The 16,592-nt window shown below is 47.2% G+C and overlaps 1 protein-coding gene and 1 long non-coding RNA gene across 5 annotated transcripts; both read right to left on the reverse strand.

Moving 5' to 3' along the window:
* Positions 1–701: 701 nt before the first annotated feature.
* On the reverse strand, positions 702–3,169 carry LOC309365487. The gene is made up of 2 exons (XR_014166194.1): positions 2,357–3,169; positions 702–872 (listed from the first exon to the last, which is right to left on the reverse strand). It is a non-coding gene; the product is annotated as an uncharacterized lncRNA (long non-coding RNA).
* A 480-nt stretch (positions 3,170–3,649) lies between these two features.
* Positions 3,650–11,145, reverse strand: LOC309364669 (uncharacterized protein). Of its 4 annotated transcripts, none has more exons than XM_081902400.1 (4): positions 10,928–11,145; positions 7,944–8,746; positions 6,454–6,550; positions 3,650–4,632 (listed from the first exon to the last, which is right to left on the reverse strand). In XM_081902400.1, exons 2-4 carry the CDS (start codon positions 8,598–8,600, stop codon positions 3,653–3,655), a joined length of 1,734 nt encoding a protein of 577 aa, XP_081758526.1. In that variant the 5' UTR covers positions 8,601–8,746; positions 10,928–11,145; the 3' UTR covers positions 3,650–3,652. The 4 variants fall into 4 exon arrangements, with proteins under 4 accessions (XP_081758526.1, XP_081758529.1, XP_081758527.1 ...); XM_081902403.1 differs by having other exon boundaries at positions 6,469–6,550; positions 10,928–11,143; XM_081902401.1 differs by lacking the exon at positions 10,928–11,145 and adding an exon at positions 10,816–10,872.
* Between the last annotated feature and the right edge of the window lie 5,447 nt (positions 11,146–16,592).

Here is a 16,592-nt window from a genome sequence, read left to right on the forward strand (position 1 = left end):
GGGGCTCGGGCCCCCTCAGGCCCCATGGAGTCGGCGCCTCTGGTTGGAACTCTTGCCATTAACTTACATAATTTCATAAATCGACATCACGTGTCTCCTTGCCTGAACTCGTGGAGTATTCAGTGAAGCTGAATACTCAAGGATTCGGTCCAGACAAAAGAACAAAACTTCTTTGTGCAGTTAAACTGTGGAACTCACTTCCACAGGAGCCACTGATTACCACCACAACTGTGTGGAACAGTTGTAACAGGGCACTGGGCAAATTGGTGGAGGAGATTAAGGCAATCAGTAGCTATTGCCCAAGATGGCTAAACTCGGCTTCTCTGGTCAGAGACAGGGGGTTGGACTGGATGATCTTTGGGGTCCCCCCAATTCCATGATTCTATAACTGCCGGTTGTTAGGAATCACAGGTGGGCAGAGTGCCATTGCACTCAGATCCAGCTTGTAGCTTCCCACATGCATGTTTGACGTTTTACTGTGTTTGGGGCACCCAGTCAGATGGATGCCTAATAACAACAACAACAACAACAACAACAATAATAATAATATCATCACTAATCTAATCCAGCCAGGTTCTTCTCATGTTCTTATGGATCTTTACACTCAAATAAATTAATTAAAAACAAAACAAAAATGCAGGATCTTCCTGATCCACTTATATCTCGGCAGCTGAGCAAAAAACGGAGAGATAGGCTTCTTCTTCTTTTTTAAAAAAGAAACTTTTTATTTCACTTATCTACCATGTTTTTATAACGTTTCACAGCATTCCGTGAAGTTCACAGCCTCGACAGGGCATTCAGAGCAAAGAACCAAGCGAATAATAATAATAATTTAGAAAGACACACACTGGCGGGAGCTGGTCCAGCAACATCTGGAACGGCAAAGGGTCCCCCACACCTGACCATATATTAGCCATTCTTGCCAATTAACTGAAACCTCTACCGAGTCAGATTACTAGTCCACCGAGTTCAGTACTGTCAACACTGACTGGCAGCAGCTCTCTGAGGTTATAGACAAGAGAAGAGTAGTTTGGATTTGATACCCCGCTTTATCACTACCCAAAGGAGTCTCAAAGCGGCTAACATTCTCCTTTCCCTTCCTCCCCCACAACAAACACTCTGTGGGGTGAGTGGGGCTGAGAGACTTCAGAGAAGTGTGACTGGCCCAAGGTCACCCAGCAGCTGCATGCGGAGGAGCGGGGAAGCGAACCCGGTTCACCAGATTACGAATCGACTGCTCTTAACCACTGCACCGCACTGGCTTTTTCCAAGTCGGTAGAGGATGAGACTCCTTAATCTCAGGGTCCTGGGTTCGAGCCCCACATTTGGGGGTTGGACTAGATGATCCTCGGGATCCCTTTGAACTCTATAATTCTATGAAAAGGGGCTGCTTAAAGAGGTATGATAGTTGTTTAAGTGTATGGTGCAGATGGGGCCCATAACGCCACTTTAAAGAGCCCTTTTAGGGTGCCCCAATTCCCCTCACAGAGCTGCAATACCCAGAGTGGTTTAAGAATCCATCCCTCTTCTCTGGGAACCCTGGGAGTTGTAGCTCAGCACCTGGAACAAACTACAGCTCCCAGGATGCTTTGGGGGAAGCCATGATCTTTTCATAAGATCATGGTATGCCCCACGGAGGACCTTAAGGTCCATATATAGCAACACCCTAGAGGTCCCGGGCCCTAAGGAAGTTAGATTAGCCTCAACCAGAGCCAGGGCCTTCTCAACACTGGCTCCCGCCTGGTGGATTGCTCTGTCTCTTGAGGACCAGGGCCCTGCGGGATCTGATTTCTTTCCGCAGGGCCTGTAAGACAGAGTTATTCCCCCTGGACTTTGGCTTGAAATCTGTTTGATTCCCTTCTCCTCTTTCTTTTTCCTTTCTACTCCTATGAAGAGATTGCACCCTAATGTTTTAATGTTGTATCTTAATCTTTCAAATTGTATTTTAATCAAGTTGTTTTTATTATTGGTTGTTAGCCGCCCTGAGCCCGGTCTTGGCTGGGGAGGGAGGGGTATAAATAAAAAATTATTATTATTATTATTATTAGGATAGGATGTTGCTTTAACTGTACGGGGCAAACGAGGCCTCAGAGTTCCCATACAGGGATCAAACCTGCAACCTCTGTGTTATCAGCACCACGCTCTAACCAACTGAGCTATCCAGGCAAGAACATAGGAAGCAGTCTTTTAGTCAGACCCTTCCTCCATCTAGTTCAGTCCCTTTTAAGGAAACTGGCAATGGCTCTCCAGGATTTCAGGCAGGGAAACTCTCCCAGCCCTCCCTGGATTGAACTGGGAACCTTCTGCACGCAAGGCAGGTGTCCCACAGCCCACCCCACTTCTCCTGTAGAGATACGGCCACTGGGTAAATTATTGCAGGTGGCCGCTAGGTTTTCAAGGCTTGGTGAATCGGTGCACACAAATATTCACAAAGCAGGTTGGTGCAATCATTTCAACGGCCAATACAGTGGTACCTCAGGTTACATATGCTTCAGGTTACATAGACTTCAGGTTACACACTCCGCTAACCCAGAAATAGTGCTTCAGGTTAAGAACTTTGCTTCAGGATAAGAACAGAAATCGGGCTCTGGTGGCGCAGCAGCAGCAGGAGGCCCCACTAGCTAAAGTGGTGCTTCAGGTTAAGAACAGTTTCAGGTTAAGAACGGACCTCCAGGACAAATTAAGTACTTAACCCGAGGTACCACTGTAATTCTCTTAAGAGTTTGTTCAGAAGATGGTCGTGCGGCTTTGACAAACCTCCTATGTTTATATTTTGCAATGGGGTCACCCTTCGCTCCTATAACGAAACACCTTTCAGTGAAGACAGTTTAAAAACAAATAAATTGAAGGGATTCTTCTAACGCAGGAGGTCGCCTTGAGAGTAAATTCCTGTCCAGTAATTTTTTAAAAAAACTGTGAGAATGATGTTGTTGGACTACAATTCCCATCATCCCCAGCCAGTTTCGCCGAAGGACATGATGGGAATTGTACTCCAACAACATTTGAGGACCTAAGATTGAAGAATGCTGCTCTAGGGCAGGGAGTAGCAATGTGGTCCCCTCCAGAGGTTGTTAAGTTAGAACTCCAATCCTTTTTTCACTTTGAGCCGTGCTAGCCAAGGCTGGTGGAAGATGAAATCCAGCCTCTGGAGGGACCCACAGTGGCTACCCGATGGATCCGGCCCAATCGCCTTCTAAATCTGGCCCACGGACAGTCCGGGAATCAGCGTGTTTTTACATGAGTAGAATGTGTGCTTTTATTTAAAATGCATCTCTGGGTTATTTGTTGGACATAGGAATTCATTCATCCCCCACCCCAAAAACTATAGTCCGCCCCCCCCCAAGGTCTGAGGGACAGTGGACCGGCCCCCTGCTGAAAATGTTTGCTGACCCCTGGGCTACCCCATTCTATAGATTTGATCAGGCCGCCGGTAGGGTTGCCATATGTCCTCTTTTTCTAGGACACGCCCTCTATTTCATGTTGAGAGTTATCTTCCAGAGTGAAAAGTTGGCAAATGTGTCCTCTTTTTCGCTCTTCAGAATATGGCAACTCTAGGTCCCATATGTGAATATTGTGAAAAATCAGAGAACTGAATTCAAATTTAATCCCTCCAGCAAGCACACAAGCACACACACACACACTCTAAAAATGCCTAGGATTTCCTTGCGGCATGTATTTTCTGATGTGCAATAAGGTTTGAGCGCAGCCTGAAGCTTTTCCCACATTCCAAACATTCGTACGGTTTTTCTCCTGTGTGGATTCTCAGGTGTCCCGTAAGGAGTGTGCTGACACCAAAGGTTTTCCCGCATTCGAGACATTTGTATGGCTTCTCTCCCGTGTGGACTCGCTGGTGCCTGCTGAGCTGCTGGCTCACGGTGAAGCTTTTCCCGCACTCCAGACATTTGTACGGCTTTTCCCCCGTGTGGACTCTCCGGTGAGTAATAATCTGGGAACTGTTGCAGAAGCGCTTGCCGCAGTCGGGACACTGGTACGGTTTCTCCCCCGTGTGCGATATTTCGTGCCGGATCAGGTCTGAGCTGACGCTGAAGCTTTTCCCGCAGTCTGAACACTTGAACGGCCGGTCTCCCGTGTGGATTCTCTGGTGGTTTCTAAGGTGCGAGCTTTGGCGGAACGCCTGCCCGCACTCGGCGCATTTGTACGGTTTCTCCCCCGAGTGAGTCCTCTTGTGCTTAATGAGCTGCGAGCTCACGCTGAAGCTTTTCCCGCACTGCTGGCACTCGTACGGCTTCTGCCCGTTGTGAGTCCTTTCGTGGGCTATCAGGTTCGACTTCAATGTGAAGGATTTCCCGCAGTCAGGACACTCGTACGGCTTCTCTCCGGTGTGGATTCTCTGATGTGCGATCAGGCCGGTGCTGCGGCTGAAGCTCTTCCCACAGACGCCACAAGTCCTTTGCTTCTTGCCTTTGGGAGGGATCTGCTGGTTTGTGGACTCAGCAAAATCCCCAGAGTTTCTCTCAGGATCATTCAGACTGTCTTCCGGGTGGCTTCCCATCTTTGCCTCTGAATAAGGCAGGCAAGCTGCTTTGTTATCCTGACACTGCAAATGAGAGCCTACTTGGGTTGGCCTTTCCCGCTGTGGATTACCCTCCTGTTGATTCAGCCAGCTGTCACCTAAAGGAGAGGAAAGCAACAATAATCTAGAGGAATGGTTTGCGGTGAATTGGTAGGGAGTGGTTTAATGTGGGTTTAGTATAGCTTGATACTACCAGCTTGCTTTGAATTGCTGTTTTACGTTGTAGCTGAGATTACAATTGTTGCAGCTAAACTTGGTTCTTAGTAAGTGGCAAAAGGAAGCTGTACAGTGGTACCTCTGGTTACGTACTTAATTTGTTCTGGAGGTCCGTTCTTAAGCTGAAACTGTTCTTAACCTGAAGCACCACTTTAGCTAATGGGGCCTCCTGCTGCCGCCGCATGATTTCTGTTCTTATCCTGAAGCAAAGTACTTAAACCGAGGTACTATTTCTGGGTTAGCGGAGTCTGTAACCTGAAGCGTATGTAACCCGAGGTACCACTGTATTGGTCCATAAGAGAGGGGGGCAAAACCAAAATTTATAGCGGGGGTTGAGGAAATACTTTTATCACAAGGGTGGGGTAAGTTTTGCAGTCCAGGGCCCACATTTCTTTAAGGGCTTCCTTCTGAGGCCTACAATTCCCAGTTCCCTGTGGCGAGGGGTTGATCGGTGAACTACTCTGGGAATTATACAAGATTTCTCCCTGTCTTCCTCTCTGCGGAGTTCCACAAGGGGCAAAACTGAGACCACATTCACACCATAGTTTTAAAGTAAAATGGTAAAAAAAGGAAAAGGACCCCTAGACGGTTAAGTCCCGTCATAGGGGACTTAGGGGTTGTGGTGTTCATCTCGCTTTCAGGCTGAGGGAGCCGGTGTTTGTCCACAGACAGCTTTCCGGGTCATGTGGCCAGCATGACTAAACTGCTTCTCCTTCCCGCTGGAGTGGTAACTATTTATCTACTTGCACTAGCATGCTTTTGAACTTCTAGGTTGGCAGGAGCTGGGACAGAGCAATGGGAGCTCACTCCATCTCGGGGATTCGAACCGCCAACTTTCTGATCGGCAAGCCCAAGAGGCTCAGTGGTTTAGACCACAGTGCCTCCCCACCCCCCTACAATAGCATTTTAAGCAAACATGGCTTCCTCCAAAGAATTATGGGAGCTGGAGTTTGTTGTGGTTGTGCTGAATGTTCTAGGGGAGCCCTATTCCCCTCCCAGAGCTACAGTTCCCAGAGTTCCCTGTGAGAAGGGATTGATAGTTATACCACTCTGGGAACTGCAGCTCTGGGAGGGAAATAGGTGCTTCCTAGCAATTGTCAGTACCCTTAACAAACCACAGCTCCCAGAATTCTTTGCAGGGGGGGAAGCCATGACAATTTAAAGAGGTATCATAGCGCTTAGAATGTATGGCCTAGCTCCTTTCAAGCACTGACTGCAATAGGATAAACCGAAGGCAAATCTTTAAAAATTAGAACAGCCTTTACCAAAGGTGTCATGGGCTTTGAAGATGCTCAGACTCAGGACACAAGGGAGAAACACGCTAAGAGGAAGGCACGCTTGGCAAACCCTCACTGTGATCAACTCCCGCCTGGAAACCTATGTCCCCACTGTGGAAGGACGTGTGGACCCAGAATTGGCCTCCACAGTCACTTACGGACTCACTGTTAAGGCCGTGTTCCTGGAAGACAATCTTACTCAGCTACGAGGGATCCCCAAAGAAGAATAGGACATTTCTTTCAAGCCCCAGTTCAGTTGTCGGGACTGACCCTGCAGCCTCCAGAGAAAGCGTTTGTAGGTTTGTGCGCCCATAGACATCAGATGGGCACCTCCTGTTCTAGGGACAGGGAAGATCAGAGCTGAGGTTTAAGAACCCGGGACAGGAAGAAGCCTGTACTCCAGGCAACTAAGGAGGTCCGCCTTACCCGAAGAGGACCCACCTCTGCCACCCTCTTCTTTGACTTCCACACACAGCAGGTTCTCTCTGGCCTCGGAAGGAGCTGCGGGATACATAGGCAGTACCTGAAACAACCAGGAGGACACAACCCTGTCAATGTAGCTGGAGAAAGGCAACAGGGTAGGATGGAAAAGTACTGGGCAAAGGGGCAGGGGTGCTGGAAAGAAGGGCGGACCTTTGGTCCTCCAATGGGCTACTCAAAAGGAGGGTACATCTAGTCCATCGTTCTCTTCCCACAGTGACCCAACAGATACGTCTCCGGAAGCCGGCAAACATCAATGCGTTGTTTTGAGAATCCCACAAAAAAACAACACATTGTTTGGGAATCCAGCAGGCGACAATGCGGTATTATCACAGAGTTTGAATGCCACCATGGTCGGCTTAGAAAGAAATGTTCTCGTATCTGGCTCCCAGTAAGTTAGCAAAAATGTATAAGGCAGGTACAAATATTTGCTGGAAATGTAAAGAAAAACAAGGCACCTTCTGTCATATGTGGTGGTCTTGTAAGGTAATAAAAACATTCTGGGGAATGTTAGATAATGAAAAAAATGTTCAAATTAACTTTTGTAAATAAAAAGAACCAGAGGCTTTTTTATTAGGATTTATAGGTGCAGACATTCCAAAGGAGCAGAAAAGACTTTTTATGTATGTGATGACAGCCGCACGGATGCTACTAGCCCAGAGATGGAAAGAAGATAAAGTCCCTACCAGAGAAGAATGGCAAATTAAACTGCTGGACGATGCCAAAATGGCAAAAGTGACTGGAAAGTTCAGGAACCAAGAAGACCAAAACTTTAATAAAGAATGGGGGGAATTTATAATTTACCTTGGAGACCACTATCAGCCGATAAAAACATTAGCAATACAACTTGCAATGCAGCAAGTATTTATAGAAACCATGGAGTAATATAAAATACAGTGGTGCCCCGCAAGACGAATGCCTCGCAAGACGGAAAACCTGCTAGACGAAAGGGTTTTCCGTTTTGGAGGTGCTTCGCAAAACGAATTTCCTATGGGCTTGCTTCGCAAGACGAAAATGTCTTGCGAGTTCCTGCGGGGTTTTTTCCCTTTCCCCCCTCTTTTTCCCAAGCCGCTAAGCCGCTTATCAGCTGATCCGCTAAACCGCTAAGCCGCTAATAGCGCTAATCCGCTAATAGGGTTGCTTCACAAGACGAAAAAACCGCAAGTCGAAGAGACTCGCGGAACGGATTCTTTTTGTCTTGCAAGGCACCACTGTATGGACTACTGAAAAATATGCAGTAGAAAAAGTTAACAATAGGACCCAGGGAAGGGAAGGTGGAAGTCCAGAGATTTGAAGGAATCTTTAACTATGGAGTGGCTGGGCTATAAATAAATTATTATTATTATTATTATTGGTATAGTTGGATTGTTATATCTTTATACTTGTAAAATCAAATAAAAATTATTTCAAAAAAGAAAAGAGAGACATGCCCTCACCTCTTTCTCATCCGCTGGCTGCCTCCTCAGGAAACCTTCTGCCAGGGCCACCGCCTGGGCGCAGGTCTCTGGGCCTCCTTCCCGGACCCAGCTCCGCATCTCCGAGGGCAGGACGGCCAGGAACTGCTCCAGAATCACCAGCTCCAGGATCTGCTCCTTGGTGTGCCTCTCCGGCTTCAGCCACCGGTGGCAAAGGAACCACAGCTGGCTGCACACTTCCCGTGGTCCCTCGACCTCCGGGTAGCGGAACCGTCGGAAGTTCAGCCGCTGTGCCTCCAGGGCGATGGTGTCCCTTTCCCAGGGCTCCTCCTTGCCTTGCCCAGAATCCAAACCCATGTAGGCCTCTTCGGATGCTCTGCTAAGACCTGTCAGGAGGCTGTTTGCACTGTCTCCTTCAGGGCTGCCACTGCTGTAGTGTGTTCTTTCTGCGGACAGAGGACAAGGCATGGGGTCTTCCGGAGGGGCAAGTTCTAGCAAGCCTGGGCCTCTCCATCCCATGTTTGGCGACTGCCTGGCTGTTGCAAACGGCTCCACAACCTCCCGCTGGACCCTTCCAGGCCCCTTATGCAATTTGGGTCCTGCCCCGTCCTGCCTCTTTGCTCGTGTTCCCGGACCTGCGCCCCGATTTGGCAAAGCTTGGATTTCACTCCGGTTCATCTCTCGTTCCGTCTCTGGCGCAAAAATGCAACAGCTGCGCCTCACTCCACCTCGGCTCCTAAACCGTGTCTTCAGTCACCTGCTTCGTTCGGTTCAGACACTCAGTCTGGTGTGAGGTAAGAAGCTCCATTGGCAACGACCCTGTCCTGAATCCAACAGAGACAAAAGACGGAAGATTATTCCTGAGGAATTTTCTTTTCAAAGAACTGTGTTACATTAGGAACATAGAAAGTCAGGCCATCAGTCTAACTACCTCAGTGCTGTTTGCACTGACTGGCAGTAGTTCTCTAGGATTTTTTCCCTTTTCTCCTCATTTTTAAAATTTTTTATTTTACATACAGTGGTACCTCGGGTTACATACGCTTCAGGTTACAGACTCCACTAACCCAGAAATAGTGCTTCAAGTTAAGAACTTTGCTTCAGGATGAGAACAGAAATTGTGCTCTGGCGGCGCGGCAGCAGCAGGAGGCCCCATTAGCTAAAGTGGTGCTTCAGGTTAAGAACAGTTTCAGGTTAAGAACGGACCTCCGGAACAAATTAAGTACTTAAGCAGAGGTACCACTGTATTAAGAATTACAATCATACCACAACACATTCCAAAACTACAAGATTCTTACGAATCTCTAGACTTCCCTTCTCCCCCTCTGTGGGTCTCATGGTTAAACCTTTTCTCCTGCATCTTTTATAATAATCCAGATTTTTATATCTCCATAGTTCTCATTACATTACAAGTGTTATTGCAATCCCGCTACCGATTTTAACCATTTACAGTGGTCTCTGTTTACAGGCAAATTATAAATTTCCTCCATTCCTCATTACATTTTTCATCTTCCTTATTTCTGATCTTCCCAGTCATTTTAGCCATTTTGGCACAATCCATCAACTTGTTCTGCTATTTCATCTCTGGGCTAGCAGTAGGATTTCTCTCTCAACCCTGCCTGGAGATGTCGGGAACTGAACCTGTGACCGTCCGCATGCCAAGCAGATGTTCCGGCACTGAGCTGAAAAGGCTTAGCAGGTTCATGCAACGGCATTATAAGTGCATATCCCGGACACCTCCTCAACGGCAGATAAAAGCGGTTCTGTTCCGCCACAATTCCGAAGCAATTCATATTTGTGTTCCTCAGTCTGCTTATGGTTTGGAATTTAAACTGCAGAGTTGGTTTCTCGTGGCTCAATTAGTGAATTTAAAAGACGCCTGCTCCTTGGGAGAAAGGCGATGGCAAAGCTAGACAGCATCTTAAAAAGCAGAGACATCACCTTGCCAACAAAGGTCCGAATAATTAAAGCTATGGTTTTCCCAGTAGTGATGTATGGAAGTGAGAGCTGGACCATAAAGAAGGCTGATGGCCGAAGAATTGATGCTTTTGAATTCTGGTGCTGGAGGAGACTCTTGAGAGTCCCATGGACTGCAAGAAGAGCAAACGTATCCATTCTTAAGGAAATCAGCCCTGAGTGCCCACTGGAAGGACAGACCGTGAAGCTGAGGCTCCAAGACTTTGGCCCCCTCATGAGAAGAGAAGACTCCCTGGAAAAGACCCTGATGTTGGGAAAGATGGAGGGCCCAAGGAGAAGGGGACGGCAGAGGAAGAGATGGTTGGACGGTGTTCTCGAAGCTACCAGCATGAGTTTGACCAAACTGTGGGAGGCAGTGGAAGACAGGAGTGCCTGGCGTGCTCTGGTCCAGGGGGTCACGAAGAGTCGGACACAACTAAACAACAACAACAACACCTTTCTTGCTATGTGGGTTTTATCTTGTATATCGCAAGACGAGTGGAAGGGGATGGGAGAAGAGAGATGGCGCTTTGTGTATTATCTGCCTTTCTTGGGAATCAAGAAATAGCAAAATTTTGTCCCTGCTGGGAAAAAGGGAAAGGTTAACAGCTCAGCAGAACACATAATTTGCATGCAGAAGGCCTCCAGGTTCAACCCTCAGCATTTCCAGGTGGTAATAATAATAATAATAATAATAATAATAATAATAATAATAATAATTTAATTTGTAAAATCAAATAAAAATGATTCCAAAATACAGAATGATGATGGTGATGTTCCTGTATGGGTCGGTATAGAGAGACATGGGCTGCAGTGGGCAGAGAACCTGCTCTGCATGCAGCGTCAATCCCTAAGCAGGGCTGTCCTGAAGCCCCAGGGGGCTGCTGCCTGCCTGTGCAGACAATACGGGGCTGGATGGACCATCAGTCTGACTCCATACATGTCAAAACCCCCTCGCCGCTTCCAAACCCCCTGAATGCGTTTTCCTTGCCAATTCCTCTTGCCTCCTGGCTCGCCTCCCTCGTTGCCCCAAAACACAGCTTTGCACTCACCTCTCTGACCTTCTGCAGAAAGCAGCCAGGGTTTTGCAGCTGAGTTCCCTGGCAGGAAAAGGAGGGGACAGAATTGGCTGGCTGCTCCCTGGGCCTCTCTGCAAAACACGGCTCTATCCGTTTAACCCATTGGGGGCTGTGGGGCAGCTACCCAACAGAGAGGTGGCATGCGAGCAAACAGCCTGGAATAATAATAATAATAATAATAATAATAATAATAATAATAATAATGATGAATTTATTTATATGCCGCCCTCCCCGGCCAGAGCCGGGCTCAGGGCGGCTAACACCAGTAAAATTACAGTAAAAACATAATAGGAAAAAAACCACCAATTTTAAATACAGGTTAAAATGCAATTTAAAATGCAGCCTCATTTTAAAAGTAAGGTAAAGGTAAAGGGACCCCTGACCATTAGGTCCAGTCGTGGCTGAATCTGGGGTTGCGGTGCTCATCTCGCTTTATTGGCCCAGCGTACAGCTTCCGCGTCATGTGGCCAGCATGAATAAGCCGCTTCTGGAGAACCAGAGCAGCGCACGGAAACACCGTTTACCTTCCCACCGGAGCGGTACCTATTTATCTACTTGCACTTTGACATGCTTTTGAACTGCTAGGTTGGCAGGAGCAGGGATCGAGAAACGGGAGCTCACCCCATCGCGGGGATTCGAACCGCCGACCTTCTGATCGGCAAGTGGTTTAACCCACAGTGCCACCCGCATCCCTCATTTTAAAAGTAGCCGTTTTATTAAAAGCAGAGTCAGCCAGACAGACCCCTTGGGTCCACCTAGCATTATCTACACTGACCGGCACTGAAGAGAAACCGCACAAGTCCTTTCACTGTAGGAAAAGCTTCAGCCAGAGGACCAATTTGATGAGTCACCTGCGAATCCCACGGGAGAGAGACCGTATCAATGCTCCCAGTGCAGTTTAGGCATCCGGTGGCAACTCCATTTGAAGAGGCACCAGAAGATCCACACGGGAGAGAAACCTCACGAATGCCCGGACTGTGGGAAAAGCTTTTCCCGGAGAGATAGATTACTCAATCACCGGAGGACTCACACGGGGAGAAGCCGTACGAATGTCCCAATTGTGGGAGAAACTTCAGCCACCCGTGCAACTTAACTGAGCATCAGAAGACGCACACAGGGGAGAAACCACATGAATGTCCCGAGTGTGGGAAAAACTTTTCCCGGCAGGATACACTGATCAAGCACCAGAGAACCCACACAGGGGAGAAGCCTTATGAGTGCCCCGAGTGTGGGAAAAGTTTCCATCCTTGTAGGTTGATTGATCTACATGGGAGATGTTGCAGGAATTTATGTATAGGTTTGGGGGGGTTTGCCCCTCCAGCAGATATCATGCACATGCAGCCCACTACCAAAATCAGCACAATCACTTTTGTGACTTTTGTGATTTGTCCCCACAAAACACTTCATCACAGTTGAACCACACAGGAGAGCCAGTGTGGTGTAGTGGTTAAGAGCGGTGGACTCGTTATCTGGGGAACCGGGTTCGGGTCTCCGCTCCTCCACATGCAGCTGCTGGGTGACCTTGGGCCAGTCACACTTCTTTGAAGTCTCTCAGCCCCACTCACCTCACAGAGTGTGTGTTGTGGGGGAGGAAGGGAAAGGAGAATGTTAGCCGCTTTGAGACTCCTTCGGGTAGTGATAAAGCGGGATATCAAATCCAAACTCTTCTTCTTCTTTTTCCTATCTATTCAAAGGGCCTCTGCTGCACGATACCAAATGTAAGAATTCATAGAATCATAGAGTTGGAAGAGACCACAAGGGCCATCGAGTCCAACCCCCTGCCAAGCAGGAAACACCATCAGAGCACTCCTGACATGTGGTTGTCAAGCCTCTGCTTAAAGACCTCCAAAGAAGGAGACTCCACCACACTCCTTGGCAGCAAATTCCACTGTCGAACAGCTCTTACTGTCAGGAAGTTCTTCCTAATGTTTAGGTGGAATCTTCTTTCTTGTAGTTTGGATCCATTGCTCCGTGTCCGCTTCTCTGGAGCAGCAGAAAACAACCTTTCTCCCTCCTCTATGTGACATCCTTTTATATATTTGAACATGGCTATCATATCACCCCTTAACCTCCTCTTCTCCAGGCTAAACATGCCCAGCTCCCTTAGCCGTTCCTCATAAGGCATCGTTTCCAGGCCTTTGACCATTTTGGTTGCCCTCCTCTGGACACGTTCCAGTTTGTCAGTGTCCTTCTTGAACTGTGGTGCCCAGAACTGGACACAGTACTCCAGGTGAGGTCTGACCAGAGCAGAATACAGTGGCACTATTACTTCCCTTATCTAGATGCTATACTCCTATTGATGCAGCCCAGAATTGCATTGGCTTTTTTAGCTGCCGCGTCACACTGTTGGCTCATGTCAAGTTTGTGGTCAACCAAGACTCCTAGATCCTTTTCACATGTACTGCTCTCAAGCCAGGTGTCACCCATCTTGTATTTGTGCCTCTCATTTTTTTTGCCCAAGTGCAATTCTTTACATTTCTCCCTGTTAAAGTTCATCTTGTTAAATTCGCTGATAAATGTATCTATGTACTGGCTCACTGGGAAAACTTCAGAAATTCATATAGACATGTGAGCTCAGCTACTCAGTAGCCCCTCTGCCTGAGTGATAATTCCTGGCATCCTGATACCTGAGTGCCAGACAGGTAGCCATTCCAGAAATAACAAAGCCAGATGAAGACAAAAGGGTGTGATTAACTTGGCTGGGAAACAGGGAAATGTAAAGGTCTCTTTTGTTACACTTGATGGGTGTTTGGTGGAGGCCAAGGGGAACCATGGGGCAGGGTCCAGGATGCTCAGATTACTGCTACCAGACCTCCCCTTTCATGATGTAACCCGGATGTATTAGTGATGTAGTTTGGGGGGGATGAAACATGGGGATTAGCAACTAATAAATGTTTGGGGGCTCTTTTGTGCAGGGCTTCCATCTTGTTCCACCTTGTGGCAGGTGGGAGTCCTGTCGCGACAGTCTTCAATAAAGACCAAGCCTACTGGCTGCTGTTTTGTTCTGGTATTCCTGCCTGGTGTCCTTGTTTTTTTTCCAAAGGAGCCCTCAGATTTCTCCCTTAACAGAAAGAAGCCTCACGAATGCCCTGAGTGCAGGAAGTACTTTTCTCTGTGAGATATGCTGATCAAACACCAAAGAACCCACGTGGAGGAGAAGCCTTATGAATGTCCTGATTGTGGGAAAAGCTTCATTCAGAAGAAGGCATTCATCAGACACCAGGTAATTTATTTAGGGAATACGTCCAGCTAATATTCTTGAAAAGTGCCACATTCCACAGGAAAAAAAGAGAGAAGTGTTGGTTACATCCTGATTTGCAGTGGAGAAGCCACACCTTATCTACATCACAAGACATAGGAGGACGACAACAGAGAAACCCAGCAAAAATAAACTGAAATAAATAAATTGATTCAGCAGGAAGTTTAAAGTAATATCTGATTAAAAATAGAAATTGGACCCATATTTTCAGTTATTACAAAAAGATTTTTAAAAAGGAGGAGAAACAGTTGGCATCATAGGTATTAATCTAGAAGATATAGATGATCCAATTAGAAAAATAATGTGCACCCTGGGGGTTGATAACAAAATGGATTGTGTTTTGTTGATGAATAGCTATTATTTCTTTTAAAGAAGCAAGACTCCACCCCAAGTTAATTAGTTAAGTCCCCAAATGTTCTAGACTCCATTACGAAAGATCTTGGCTTGATGGTGCAGAACGAAGGCCAGGGACCCATCACAAGGGCAGACCCACACTGACAACAAGAGCTCCCAATGACTCACGCTGTATTATACAGATGGGGAAGTGTGAACTCCACAAATGGGAGGAATAGGACTCCACTCTCTTTTTGCATACTTGGCAAAGAAAAGAAGGGGATCCTTGTTGGATCAGGCCAAATGTCCATTTAGTCTCTGTTGTAAACAAAATCTGCCCTTTTTCCCTTTTGGGGTATCCAAGAGCCCATATAGAGTCCTTACGTAGGTTCCCTATTGGTGGGAGAAAATAACAGAGGCCAACCAGAGAATATTGAGAAGCAAAGCAGCTAGTAAGTCCGATCTTTATTGATCTGTTGCAACAGGGTCCTCACTCACCACACGCAGGAGGGAAGAGGAACCCCGAACAATGGGGCGCAAGGCCTTATATAGACATTTTAAATTCCCTGCCCTGGAGCTCAAGACCACCCCTCCATACATCATACATACATTACAGAAAAGGCGGTTTACAGCAGAAATCTGAGAGGTTTGTTTACCTCCTGTCTGCCAGGTTACCTGTTTAATGGTCACTTGATTGGATTGCCTGGGGAGCCTGGCCAGTCTTTTGTTATGATAAATACTTAGTTCCTGAGCCAGGTCACTCACACCCTATTAACATCCTAAATGTTCCCCTAAGACAGGATTTGTGAAGGAAAAAACAATGGGGAAGCTTTTCCATTTTCCTTTGACCTTGCAGAGAAAACATTTGCTCAGTTTGGGAATCAAAATGGTTTCAGGGCAGTCTTCCTGTCCTGATCTATGTAAGTGCTTGGTTGGTACACTTATGAACATTTAACATATATCTAAGACCTCCAAATTCCTATCACATCACAGATGGTGGAAGATTCCGGACTGACAAAAGACAGTAAAACTCTGGAACTCCTTCACATAAAAGGCAGGGAAGGCCACCAATTTGGTTGGCTTTAGAAGACTTGGAAGACTAGACCTATTCAGGGATGGCTACGTGGGGCCTCCACTGTCGGAGGCAGCAGGTGCCTTTGAGCTTCAGTTGTGGGGAATCCCCGGGTTGGGGGAGAGTAGGGGTGTTGCTCTCAGGTCGTCTTGGGGGCTTCCCACAGGGCATCTGATCAGCCACAGGGAGAAGAGGAATCTGGACTAGATGGGCCTCTGGGTCTGCACTGCCTTGTCGTGAAGACCTTTTAAGATAAGAGGAGACCATTTTCTGTTCCACTCTTGGTTTAGTGACTGTAGCATTGTGACTGGTCTGTATCATTTAGCTGCATGTTCCTCTCTGGGGCTCTAAATGGGGTCTTGTTCTGAGTGTGACTTTTTGGATGTGAATACAGTGGTACCTCCGGTTAAGTACTTAATTCGTTCCGGAGGTCCGTACTTAACCTGGAACGGTTCTTAAGCTGAAGCACCACTTTAGCTAATGGGGCCTCCCACTGCCGCTGCGCGATTTCTGTTCTCATCCTGAAGCAAAGTTATTAACCCAAGGTATTATTTCTGGGTTATCAGAGTCTGCAACCTGAAGCGTATGTAACCTGAAGCATATGTAACCCAAGGTACCACTGTATATGAACTTGTCGGACTCCTTATTAATTCCTTTTCACCTAACATAGGAATTAATTGGGATTTCAGAAAGTTAAACAAATAGTATCAAGAAGGTCATGAGCATTGCTTCAAAAATGGGGAAGAGCTGCGACTCAGGGGAACAGCGTTTGCTTGGCATGGAGAAGCTTCCAGGTTCAGTCACTTGCATCTCCCATTTTGGACTGGGAAAGGTGTCAGTATGAAATCCAGGAGAGGCACAGCCACTTAGTGTGGACACTGCAGAGCAAGATGTCCCTGCATCTAAGGCACCAAGGCAGCACGATTACACACACACACACACACACACACACACACACACACACACACACACGA

Source organism: Podarcis melisellensis (assembly GCF_964234715.1).
Source record: "Podarcis melisellensis genome assembly, chromosome: 2".
Taxonomy (NCBI): Eukaryota; Metazoa; Chordata; class Lepidosauria; order Squamata; family Lacertidae; genus Podarcis; species Podarcis melisellensis.

Excerpts from the sequence above, each read along its gene's own strand:
- LOC309364669 (XM_081902400.1), bottom strand. The coding sequence starts at position 8,600 with ATGAACCGGAGTGAAATCCAAGCTTTGCCAAATCGGGGCGCAGGTCCG. Across the intron at positions 6,551-7,943 it reads AGCCAGCGGATGAGAAAGAG|GTACTGCCTATGTATCCCGC; the intron begins GTGAGGGCATGT and ends TGGTTGTTTCAG. Across the intron at positions 4,633-6,453 it reads CAGAGGTGGGTCCTCTTCGG|GTGACAGCTGGCTGAATCAA; the intron begins GTAAGGCGGACC and ends CCTCTCCTTTAG.